Source organism: Sceloporus occidentalis, unplaced genomic scaffold (assembly GCF_023333645.1).
Source record: "Sceloporus occidentalis isolate IW3139 unplaced genomic scaffold, rSceOcc1.0.p SCAF_7, whole genome shotgun sequence".
Lineage (NCBI taxonomy): Eukaryota > Metazoa > Chordata > Lepidosauria > Squamata > Phrynosomatidae > Sceloporus > Sceloporus occidentalis.
The window spans coordinates 19,277,921-19,291,314 of record NW_028316987.1 but is presented as its reverse complement, the minus strand read 5'-3'; the positions used below and the strand labels follow the sequence as shown (position 1 = coordinate 19,291,314).

The window sequence follows — 13,394 nt, the reverse complement described above, 5'->3', positions numbered from 1 at the left end:
CACTAGCATGATACTCATTCATAGTACACAGTACTGTACACAGTATACAGTACACAGGATAAGCTAGCTAAGGGGCAAAACCAAGGTCAGAATACTCTGGCGACACTCTGGAGTATTCTAGAAAGTGTAGATGAGTCACTCTCTCTGTAGCTTGAAGCCTGATATGCCATCTGTTCCTGGTGATTTATTTCTCCCAAGTGCCATGAGTACAGTTTCCACTTTTATTTATTTATTTAAATTATTTATTAGATTTATATCCTGCCTTTCTCCCACTTCACTTTCTAAAATTGTACGTTCATCTTCAAACAGTTCTTCCTTGAATGAATCTATCATCCTTTCATCTCTTTTATATTGTTCTTCAGTGTATTGTTCCCACTGTCTTTTTATTTTTACTTTGTCATGGCATGTGTTCCCCTGCTGATCATAGAGCATCCCTTCGCTTGATTTAAATTATTCTTGGATCTTGTGGAAGAGGTCTCTTGTTCCACTTTTCTGTTGTCATGTTCTATTTCTCTTTTTGATTTCTCTTTCCTCTTTTTTATATAATAATTATTGTAGATGTTCTCTTTGTGCCTATGCACAAGTTACTGAATAGTTTAATTTAGGGTTCTGACTCTATTTCTGTCACTTTTTACTTTTGCTTTGTCTGTCCTTATGTGCCTGAAGAGTTTCATCTGTCATCCACCACAGGCATCTCTTTCGTTTGGGCTGCAGATAGTGTCTTTTTGCAATTCCCAATGTCCCCTTTCTTAAGGACTGGAATGTATACAGAGTGTTTCCAATCCATTGCTTTGTTTTCCATATTTGCTGGACATTTATTAACAATAATTTCAGTAGCCTAGCCTGCAACCATGTCAGAGGAAAACAAAAACAAAAAACCCTCATTTACTGAAGGCACATATATGGCCATTTTATATATCACCCTGGTCACTGGTTTACAAAGCTATTACATCTTTGGGACTGCCATCCAGTACTAGTCCTTTAAGGTGGCTGAAAAAATATTAACTCTATGTTTGCAATTCAAGAAAACTGAAAGACCTGATATGTTACTGAGTGCTTTTGAACTATAAAAAAGTTCAATTTTTGTTCTAGACATTCCACCTTATTATGGATAAAGCTATTAGCATAAATACTCTTGTAACATATTAGATTTTTTAAAAAAAACCATGTTCTATTTTCTCTTTGGGCTGTAAGAATCAGCTTTCTTCCCATGGTCATCTTCAAATAATCAATTTAATAAACTTACACAGAAGCAAGTGACTGGATATACAGCAGTCCCTCCATTCACTGGGGTTAGGGGTGAAGGACACCCCCTGAATGTGGAAAAACCGCAAATTAAAAAACACTATTCTTTTTAACTAAGAGAACACCTCTCTAGGAATCCCCAGCTCCTCCAGTGCAACTCTATGGCCAACATCTGCCAGAAGCTGGTCACAGAATCATGCTGGAGAACCTACAAATGCCTAGAGAAGTGTTTTATCTTTGAACTTCTAGGTTCTCCAGCACAACTCTATGTTCATCTTCCAGAAGAACTGTGCTGGAGGACTTAAGAGATTCCTAGAGAAAACATATTAATAAACCCCAAATAATCAAATCAGCAAGAGTTAAAGCTGCAAAAGTGGAGGGCCAACTAGTAAACTTACCTCTGGTTTACTGAGACTAGATGAGACAAGAGAACCGGATCCCACATCTAGGTCCCATTGTTTTCTACCACCATTTTCTGGGTCTAGAGCAGCAATCCGTCCATCCAAAGTACTTATAATTACCAATGATCTGCAAAGAAAGAAAAAGTCCAGAAATGAGAAGACATTGCATCAATGTTCAGCTTCTGGGTCTGGCCATCTTGTTCATAAAACAAGTTCTCAATTTGTCAATGTACATCAAACTTCTCAATTTACTATTTTATACAACTGCATTTTTCCTGCTCTATCAGCATCGCTGCCCAAGCCGTTTTCCCCCCTCTTTATCTTTCAGTGGAACCAGTGTGACCAGATCAAAGCACTACCCAACTTGGGCGCCCCAATCTAAAAGATGATCTAAACTAAATCTAAATCATTCTGCAACATCTAAATGTTTATTTAGCAAGTATGTAAAATCCAGCATGATTTTATGAAATTACTATTTTGTAGGTATCTTTTATTGTCTTCTCCACTTACACACTGTGTATTTGGTATTGGCCTTGGAATTCTCATATGCTCCCCAAATTCTGGGCACAGCAAAGGATGTTCCTAAATGTTCCTGTGTTACATACTTATAGTGCAATACTTTTGAATATTGTTCCCATCATTAATGCAGATAAAGCTCCAGAAAATACCCATCTGGGTCACACTGCTGTGCCATGTTCTTCCAATAAGCAGGCCAGACATTTGTTCTACTTATAAAATAAAGTATTTATTATGTCCTGACTAGCATTTCTAGTTTTAGACAACATTTTAAAATTCTATTCCTACATTGCAAAGCATTTCCAGTCTTCCTGAAGCTTTGAAATATTTGTTCTTTAGGGAAAAACTCCCAGTAAGTAGTCTATTATTAGTGCAATTTGTTTCAAACCAATAGCAAACAGCTAGTTCTGGAGTCAAAATGTACTACATTTTGCTTGAACAATTATAGTCACAAGACAACTCCAGCTATATCATGACCAAGACTCGTGTATTTAGGACAGGAACAAAAGAATTACCTTGACCAAAAGTTAAATATTAAATGTACATAATTTTCTTGTGGACAATTTCACACATAAGTTAGGTATTGCAGAACATTACTCTCTCAAATTGTTATTAAATAATTCATTATGTACACAAGTCTCATGTGTCTAACCTTGGTCAAGGTAAGATACAAACTACAACTGGGGTCTATGTTCTGGACACAGTAGATAAGGGACAGAAAATATATGATCTAAGATGGACTGAACAGCAAGCAAACAAACAAGGAGAGTGTAAGATGGGATTCTCTATTCAGCCACTACTCTTGGTAACTAGCTGAGACTGAGGGGCTGATTTGAATGAAGGTTTGTGGAGGTAGAAAGATTTTGTTTGTTCCACATTTTTAAACAAATTGACCAAAGAATTCCCAGATACTGGAACACAGCTATTATTGAAATCTCTCCCTTATCTGAAGTTTGCAATGAAGTTCTTGGCTCAAATTCTGCAGAAAATATGCATGTTACATAAAAATACAAATACATTTTCATGCAGTGCTTTTACGCAAGATTGAGGTATGCTATAAAACTAGTGACTGCAAAACTGGCATGGGCTGGATACCATCCTCGGTTCAGTGTTAGGTTTTTCTGGTTGTGGGGGGGGGGGGGGTCCCAATTAGCTGGCGGTGTCAGCTGACAATACCCAAGATATTAGTAAAGTCCAAGGGTACAAGAGTTTAGTCTGATGAGTATGCTAAGGAATCAGAGTTACTGCTCCATGAGAACATTGGTGACTGAGGCCCTGATTTCTCTCTCACTCTCTCTCACACACACTCACACACACACTTAAACGTACAGTCAGATTACAACACTGGCAAAACCCAAACCATCAGAACCACAAGAAAGATTGTCTTCCTACTTCTCATAGTTTCCTTCTGCTAGCACCTTTCTGAATTATCCTACCAGTTATCGTACTGACTGGCCATATTTGCTTCATCCAGACCTACTGCAGTGACTACCAACCATTGAATTCATTTTCAAAGTTTCAGAACAGTTATGTTTCTCACTTTTTCATACACATAATTTTTTGGTCAGGTCTAGCTATGCTGGCTAAGAGTGTAGTGAGTTACTGCACAACGTATGGAAAACCGCACAACTCCCAGAGTGAAAGAATGAGTGGTCTCTGAAGGGTGAGTTGGAAAGACAGGAAGAATCACTTGAGGGAGGAAGAGATCTTCAACCAGCCAGCTGGAGCTATTATGAATTTAGGCCCATGTTTATATTATTACCAATTCATGGTAATGGTAGCAGAGGACTTCTAAGTCAGAAGTAGGCTGGTAATGAGCCCACTCAAAGATTATACAGATCATAAAACGTAAAAGCCACAACACACCATTAAGAGCCCATCTTTTAAACTTGCCTTCCCTCCTTACTTACACTGCTATCCCTGTTGAGGAGAGTACCACTTGATTCAGGTCAGGAAGATTATTTATTTCTTATTCAAGTATTTCTAGTCCCTCCCTTCAACCAAAAACGTCTAAAGGTGGCTTACATACAGTTAATTTGACAATTTCCTGCCCTTAGGCTTACAGTCTGTCTAACATAAAACACAAATGAAAGGGGGAAAGCAGTGAGGGAGTTGATTACGTTCATCAGACGCTGGTCACTCTCTGTCTCCCGCAGAGAGACCAGAACAATGTCAGATGAAATTCAGAGGGGAAAACTCTCACCAGCCATTTGGGCACAGGCACAATTGAGCTGTGACTAGTGGCTCTTCTTTTCCCTCAGGGACCAGAGCAACGCCAGTTGGAATCTAGAAAGAGAGGCTCTCACCAGCAGCTGAGACCCAGGCACTCCTGGGACCAAGAAAACTATCCTACCATTAGATCCTAATAGATTCTCTTCTTATAGTCAAACAAGCAGCAGATAAAGATGCAGACACTTGATAAATGTAGAATTCAGAAACCATAAACAAGAAAATTGAAGAGTCCTCCCCACCCAGTTTTGTGTCAGTGGCCATTTTCTTTTAGGATAACCTGTTGCAACTCGTGGTTGATGAACACAAATACAAATTAGCCAGGGACGCTATTTTTGTTTTTCGAATTTGCCCTAGGACTGTATGTACTTCTAAGATGGCAAGTTGTCTAACGGTGCCATAGGTATGAATCCAAGTAAAACGGCTCCAGCCTAAATGTGCTAAAGGCATCAGATTCCGCCAGCGGCATCTACCTTGGAAGCTAAGCAGGATCAGCTCTGGTTAGTTCTTAGATAAGAGATCACCAACAGATATCAGGTGCTGTATAGGAAGGAACTGGCAAAACTACCTCTCGAGTATTCATTGCCTAAGAAAACCATATGAATGTAATGGAGAAGCCATAAACTGACAGGCAACTTAAAGGTACACATGCACAATAGAGATGGGCAAAGTGGCTACCCAAGAGTGTATGCAGCATCCAAGACAAGTTTGAGTCCTCCAGACTTTCAGTTTACTACCTTGTTAAGTAGAAGTCTTCCTTGGGCCCTAAACAGCCTGGAGTGACAAAACTGTCCCCCTTAGGGGTTTCAGTTTGGGGGAAAAAATCCAAGGCATGGTAGGAGAAGCTCTCCAAACTCCTGCAGGGTGCCAATACAACTCCACACTCCTTGTAATTACTTCACTTCTGAGACAATGCATCAGCTTTCTCTAGCCTTTTCATCTAAAATACTGTCATTTGTATTTTCTAAAGTAGTGGTCCCCAAACTTTTTCAGGCTATGGCCTCCTTTCATCTTGAGCAACAACCCTAGCAGCCCCCAATGCCTATTTCTTTATATTAAGTCTTCTGTTTGTCAGCAGCCACTCCACCAGCGGCATCTACCTCAGCCATGGAAAGCTCACTACCACCTTCTTTTCTACCTCAGCCTCTCATTTGCAACTACAGCAACAGAAGCAGCAGTGGCCCAGGTCTGCTCCTCCATCTTGCCTGAGCTGGCCTTACAGCAAAAAGAAAGCCAACTGGCCAGATTCAGTTATAGCTGGGAGCAGTTAGTTGCTGCTCCCAGGGTAACCGGGTTTGAAGGGAGTAGTGACCAAGCAGCCAGTCAAATGACTGAGCAGCCGATAGAACAGCAACTGAGAAGCCTCTCATTGGTGCGGGTGAGAGGCCTCTCAGGCACTGCTCCATTGCTGCTCCCAAGGTGACTGGGAGCAAAGGCAGAAGCTTCTACCTGGTGAGGAAGGGACTCTGAATCCTTCTTCGTATGGACAAAGAGGGCCACAGCCAGCTTGACATTTTTCTCCCCAGTGAAAAGAATTGACCCCCATATACCCCTTCTCCAGAGCTCTACCTTCCCCACAGAGCTTCAAGTTGTCTTCTCCAACAGAAATGTTAGATCTTCTATCTCTTCTCTCAGCCTGCGATGAAAGTAAGCCAGAGCAGCAGCCCAGCCCTAACCTGCCAGCCAAGTCTCAGCAAAGCTCACAAAGCTTAGGCAGGGTTCCAAACGTGAAAGCTCTTTTTTGCCACCGCTTCTCCATGCCGCCACGTGCTCTAACTCCTCACCCCCATCATGGTCCTAAAGGCCACTGGTTCCACTTGTCTTTCTTGCAGGCCAGTACTTTGATTGAAGTCCCCCCCCCCATGCTGCCCCCTTTTTTCTCACTGCCCTCTGTTGTCCCCTTCCACCCCTCCTCACTGCCCTCTGGATCTTCCATTGCCCCCGGGGCAGGGCATACCACCCACTTTGGGAATACTGATCTAAAAGAATGGAGCACAATAATAAAAAAGCTAATAATGTTCTTAAAATTATATGTATTGATCTATAAAGGAGCCCTGGTGGCGCAGTGGTTAAATGCCTGTACTGCAGCCATTCACTCGAAACCACAAGGTTGCAAGTTCAAGACCAGCAAAAGGGCCCAAGCTTGACTCAGGCTTGCATCCTTCCGAGGTCGCTGAAATGAGTACCCAGACTGTTGGGGGCAAATTAGCTTACTTGCTGTTCACCGCTATGATCTTTGGAATAGCGGTATATAAATAAAACAAATTATTATTATTAATTATTATTATAATGTTTAAAGTGACTGGAGCCTAAGAAACAATTCAATTTCTCCCATTTAAAGAATAAGGCCTGTTACAGACTGCCAAAATAAAGCTGCTTTGGGTCTCTTTGGAGGTATGCTGTTTAAATGATGCGTGCATCCTAAGAATCCGGAAGCTGCACCAAAGCTGCACTCCAGTGCTTAGGAATGGAGTGTGGCTTTGGCACGACCTCCGGACTCTTAGGATCCATGCATCATTTAAATAGCATACCTCCAAAGAGACCCGAAGCAGCTTTATTTTGGCAGTCTGTAACAGGCCTAAGACTCTTGTTTAGTAATACATCCTTATACTCCTTGAGTGCATCAGCATGAGCTCATACCCAGCTCTTCCATACATATATATTCTCAGGGCATGTCTCCCTGCATATTCCTTAAGGTTGTTTGCTGTCTTGCATATGCAATATCTACACACCACCACCACTACTGGAAGCAAGTGAAAGCTACAATCACAAAGGACTACAATCAGAGCTTGAATATTATACTGTTTCTTGAAGCTTCAGCATGCATGAGCTACTCAGTTGGCATTATTTACTACTAAATATTTATATTCTGCCCTATAGCCAAAGATCCCAGGGCTGCTTCCAATAAAATCAATTTAAAACAATGGATAACAACAATAGTTCTAAATGATTAAAAACATATAATGTAGTTTAGCCATTAAAACTGCATGTGAGGGAGGTAATGTCTAAAATGATTCCAGCTTTTTCTTGCTTCACTGCCACACCCAACACACCCATCACCATAGTATTAACTAACTCAGCACTTTATTACTGACCATGTATGACCAAATATGTAATTTATTAAATCAGAATGCACCGCAGAAGAGGCTACTGGGAAGAAAAAAGACGTAAAGGCATTACACCAGGTAAGTTCTCCAAAAGCCTGAAAATGAAACAACTTTTTTGCCCTGTCACATCCTTGCAGGGTAGCAGGAATACAGCAAAGCTAACTTGACCATAGTCTGCAGCAAAGCTAACCAGGCCACAATATTTCTTACAGGTTGAGCCTCCTTTATCCAGAATTCCAAAATATTCCAAAAACAAAACTTTTTTATGGGTGGCTGAGATAATTATACCCTTGTTTTCTGATGGTTCAATCTGCATAAACTTTATTTCATGCACAACATTGCATAAAATTACCATCAGGCTATGGATATAAGGTGTATATGAATCAATTGAATGTTGTGTTGAGACTTGGGCTCCCTCTTCAAGAAATCTCATTATGGATGTATATGCAAATACTGGTATTCCAAAACAAAACAAAATCCAAACCACCTCTGGTCCCAAGCATTTCAGATAAGGGAGACTCGACCTGTATAATATGTTCCAGTCTACCTGATTCTGGTATTTTAATACATTTGTTAAAAAGAAAAATACTGTCCTATACTTCCAAATTATGCAACTGGGAAAATACCAAATGAGTGAGAGAAGAGGGAGTGAACATATATCCCATCCCCAATATTGTATCCAAAGCAGGGGAAAGTGATTTTTGGCATAGCCAGTAGGGTGCTGGCTGGGGGATTCTGGGAAGTGTAGTCTAGAAAGTAAGGTTTTCAAGTTCTACACCAAAGGCCAGCATAATGGGTTGGATTCAGATTCAGTTATAGCTAAAGATCTAATGAATCACTGACTCTGACTTCTCATGTCTACTCTTTAAATATGACTACACCTGGATCCAACCCTATAAATTAACCCAGTTCTTGCCTTACACTCTGCGAATACAGAGACTGCCAAGTGAAAACCTAACTGATATGGTGCAGTGCTTTAGAAACCTGGGCTTGGACTAAATTCAAACTGGGGGCTGCAGGAAGCTTATAGACAACACTGGGACAGTCGCTGCCCCCGAAGAACAGGACATTGGAAGAGGCGGCACGTATGTTGAGCATTTTGAAAGATACACATAAAATAAAAATTAAACTCTTTCCTCTTGTAACACTACAACATCCAAAGTGGAAAAACAGAGATGTCCTTCAAAACATGAGCAATCCTTCAAAACACGAGCATTAACCCCATCATGAAGAAAAGAAAAAGGTGCCAAAATGGATGGGATGGGACTTCGTTGTTGTTGTTGTGTGCCTTCAAGTCATTTCCGCCTTATGACAACTGTAAGGTAACCCTACCATGGGGTTTCTTGGCAAGATTTGTCCAGAGGCAGTTTGCCATTGCCTTCCCCTGAGGCTGAGAGAGTGTGACTTGCCCAAAGTGGGTCTCATGGCCGAGAAGAAAATTGGACTCTGAGTTGCAGCCAAAGCTCAAACCACTATGCCATGATGGTTCTCAATAGCCCCACAACCTCAGTGATAATAATGGCTGTGTGCCTTCTAGTCAATTCCAATGTATGGTGAACCTAAGGTAAACCTATCAGGGGTTTTCTTGGCAAGATTTATTCAGAGGAGGTTTTTACCATTGCCTTCCCTCGAGGCTGAGAGTGTGACTTGCCTCAGGTCACCCAGTAGGTTTTCAGGGCTGAGTTGGGACTCGAACCCCAAGATTTGTTTAGACTCTCAGAAGTCCCCAGTGCCCTTTAAGAGATGGCAAGGCCTCAGTGTGGGAGGTGCCATTCAATAACAAAACAATACACAGATTAAGATGGAAATCATTCCTCCCTACCCAGGGTCAAACAGTATTACTCTCTTCCAAGTCACCATTCTCTGAAGATGCCAGCCACAGATGCTGGCGAAACATCAGGAATAGACTCTTCTAGAACATGGCCACACAGCCAGAAAAACCCACAAAAAGCTATCTCCAATTGTTTTTCCTCCTCCTGTTTGGTTTGTAACATCTTCTTGCCTGATGAAGAAGCCCATGGAGCTTCGAAAGCTTCTAACAAGTATATTGTGTGCATTTCGGTTGGCCAATAAAGGTATCACTGATGGACCCTCTGGGGCTTAGAGAGTGTGATTTGCCCAAAGTGGGTTTCATGGCACATGAAGAGATATCTCTTTGGCCCGTTCTGTTATCTGTCACAGAAACAGTGCTATCCCTTAATTCATTCGTCCACTCCTTCACTATTTTGGACTGATTTGGACAGTCCTAAGATTGCCTATGATTCCCGACTTTTGTTAATTGTTTTATCGATATTGATGATTTTAATTGCGTTTATAATGTGATGTATTGTAAATTGTGGATTTCATTCTGGGGAGAGGATTAGGGGGATTACAGCGGACCCTTGTTATACAGTACTCTGGGGTTTGGTTCCAAGATCCCCCGCCTATAACAAAATCTGTGGATGCTCAAGTCCCATTAAATATAATGACATAGCAAAATAGTGTCCCTTATAAACAATGGAAAATCAAGGTTTGATATTTGAAATGTATACTTTTTGGAACATTTTCAAACCGCAGATGCTTGAATCTGTGTATAAAAAATCTGTGTATAAGATGGGCCAACTGTACTTTATTGTACACTTGTCCCTCCATATTTGCTAGGGTTAGGGGCACAAGACCCCCGTGAATATGGAAAAACCGCAAACAACAAAACCACCATGTTTTTACCTGAGAGGACACCTCTCTAGGAACCTCTAGGTCCTCCAGGGATACTCTGTGGTCAACATCCAACAGACACTGACCATTGAGTTGCACTGGAGGAGCTACAAAGGCCTAGTGGAGTGTCCTCTTTAGGTATCTCTAGGTCCTCCAGGGATACTCTGTGGTCAACATCCAACAGACACTGACCATAGAGTTGCACTGGAGGAGCTACAAAGGCCTAGTGGAGTGTCCTCTCTAGGTATCTCTAGGTCCTCCAGTGCAACTCTCTGGTCAACATCCAACAGACACTGACCATTGAGTTGCACTGGAGGAGCTACAAAGGCCTAGTGGAGTGTCCTCTCTAGGAACCTCTAGGTCCTCCAGGGATACTCTGTTGTCAACATCCAACAGACACTGACCATTGAGTTGCACTGGAGGAGCTACAAAGGCCTAGTAGAGTATTCTCTCTAGGTCTTTCAGTGCAACCTTTAGTTAAAGCTTACCATAGAGTTGCACCGGAGGACCTAGATATTCCTAGAGAGAACATATCAATCAAATCTGCAAATATCAAAGCCACAAATATGGAGGGACGAGTGTATGTTTGGTTTTATGTTGGAAGCCGCCTCAATCATACGAAGAGGTGGGATATTATTATATTATTACATTATTATAAATACACTTTATTCTTCTACCCTTCCTTTCTGTTGCAGCAATCAACCTCACACGAGATGAATATACTGGAACAATACACACTCTCAACAAACAAATAAATAAATAAAACATATTGGCTATTGTTTTTTCCCCCAATTTATTAATTTTGGTCCAAAAACACACAGAAGAGAAACAATGCAGCTGTTGAGAATTCTGGGAGCTGTAGTTTTGGGAGATATTCAGCCTTCTGTCTCTGGTGCCATAACGAACTACAGTTCCCAGCATTCCCTAGCACTGAGCTAGACTGCAGTGTGTCCCCTTCTGCCCTCCGTAGTTGTAGTTCAGCAGCAGCTGAAAAGACCCAGGCGGAGGGAAAGGAGCCGCCGCGTCGTACTGTCCTCACCTGCAGCTGCTGGTGCTCCGGGCCGGAGCTTCCCCACCTCCGCCTCCTCCTCCTCCTTCCTCCGGCACCCCGCTGGCCTCATCGTCCTCCACGGTCACGTCGGCCAGCACCGGGAGGGCGGCAGCACCAACAAGCCCCAGGCTCCCCTCTGCTTCCTCTGGCTCCCTTAATGGAAGGCAGAGCGGCAGGAGCAGCAGCCCCAGGAGCACCAGGGCGGGCCGAGGGCTGGGGCCACGCGGCCCTGGCATGAGGCGGCCCTTCCCCCTCGCGCCCCGGTCGCAGGCCCTTAATTCATGGGAGCCTCTCGAACCCCGCACCTGCCCCACCGCCGCCCAAAACCGTTCTGCTCCTTCCCTCCCTTCCAGCCTCAGCTCGGCACTCACTGCGCATGCTCCCGCCGCAGCCTAACTTGTCCCTCACTTACTAACCCCGCCCCCTTTGGGGCCACGTACCGGCGGCCCCGTTCTCAACCTACCCTGCCCAATCCGCCCCTCCCCCTTATCCCAACGCGTGATGTTTGTCAACACGCCCCTCTGAGCCAATGGCGACGAGGCTTCCAACTTTCAATCAAAGGTTGCGTTTCCAAGCCCCTCTGCGATTGGGTTTGAAGCAGAGACTCTGCCTTTGATTGAAAAGCATTGAAGGAGGCTGGGTGGAGCGCGGCGATTGGCTGCTGCCTTTTCCCGCCCCTTCCTGATTGGGCGACGCCGATCCTTCCGACGTGGCCGTTTTTTGAGTGTCGACAACATTCCGAGGCGGGTTGGGGGCGGGGCTTTCTTAAAGGGGCCGCGACATACTTTTGGCTGCATCCAGACTGGAGAAATAACCCGGTTTGGTAGCGCTTTAACTCATTATGTGGCTTAAGGCTATGGAATTCTGGGAGTTGGAGTTTGTTGTGGGCCCAGAGCCCACAACAAACTCCAACTCCCAGAATTCCATAGCAAAGGGCCAGACAAAGAGTTAAAGCGCTGCCAAACCGGGTTATTTCTCCAGTCTGGATGCAGCCTTAGTGTGTTTATATTAACACCTTAATGGTTGTTCTCCAGCAGCTGTAAAGATGTCAAGTGTGACTCAGAGTTTATGATTTCAACAGCCCTATTTGTCACAGAAGGAACAAAAGCCCCATTCATTACCATAAGACTTTGTACAGTACTTGAAAAATCAGCATATACTGCATTGTAACAACTTGGTTTAAAAGTTTGTGAGTCAAGTTGTCACAAAAATTGGGACACGTCTAAAAAGGAATTAGAAACAAATCATATTAATATGCGTTTATGCAAATGCGACTGTGTAGGTTTGAGTCCTAAACGCAATTCACTTCATTAAAACGTAACTTCTGGATCAACAGGCTGCGGATGTCGGAGAAGCGAGTCACAAAGTTGATGCCAATGCGAAAGTGACCTTAACAAAACAAGATTTTGCTGCATGGTTCTTTGACCATGAGAGCCAGTGGTTTGAGTGTTGGACTCTATGTGAGACCAGAGTTCGAGTCCCTCCTCGAACCCAAGTCACATACCCTCAGCCTCAAGGGAAGGCAATAGCAAACCTCCTCTGGACAAATCTTGCCAAGAAAATCTGATAGGCTCCTTAGGATCCTATCAAGTAATCAGGAATTACTTGAAGGCACACAGAAACAACAAATATTTGACCATTAGGATCCTGTAGTTACAACAAACAAACCCAACACAAACCCTGAATTCTTCCTGTGGTTTGTTTGAACGAAGGGAACAGGCCTGTGTCCAGATGGCACAGTTTCACAAAATCACTGATCAACCACCGCTTGTGGATAGTTGAGTCATTCATTCCTGCTGCAAACAGGAGGGACTGAGCAATGTATGCTAACACTTTACTTGTCCATAGTAAACCAGGGTAGCCACAGATTGCCATGGCATGCAAGTGCAGCCACTGAAGGTCAACTGATCCAAGGAAACTCTTCTCAGCTACATACAACTTTTCAAAATACAGTACATAATAAACAAGCGGAGAAACATGGGTGCCTAGGCCATCCGTTTGGCCCTTAGGTCAAGTCACTTTCCTTCCATTTTCAGTTTACCATATGCAATTCTATTATTGTTGCCATCTTACAGGATAAAGTGCTGTAATCATTAATCAGGTTTAAAGCATTATGTTAAGCCGGGTGTACAACTGCATAGAAGTCCATAT

General features: G+C 43.0%; 1 protein-coding gene across 1 annotated transcript in view; it reads right to left on the bottom strand.

The window, feature by feature from the left end:
- The window catches only part of EIF2AK3 (eukaryotic translation initiation factor 2 alpha kinase 3), a 40,441-nt gene extending 28,874 nt beyond the window's left edge, over window positions 1–11,567 (bottom strand). Inside the window, exons 1-2 of the mRNA XM_089532279.1 lie at window positions 11,232–11,567; window positions 1,644–1,773 (exon numbers count right to left, since the gene is read on the bottom strand). Of these exons, the coding sequence (XP_089388405.1) occupies window positions 1,644–1,773; window positions 11,232–11,479 (378 nt within the window). The 5' untranslated portion in view covers window positions 11,480–11,567. The remainder of the gene's footprint in view (window positions 1–1,643; window positions 1,774–11,231) is intronic.
- Between the last annotated feature and the right edge of the window lie 1,827 nt (window positions 11,568–13,394).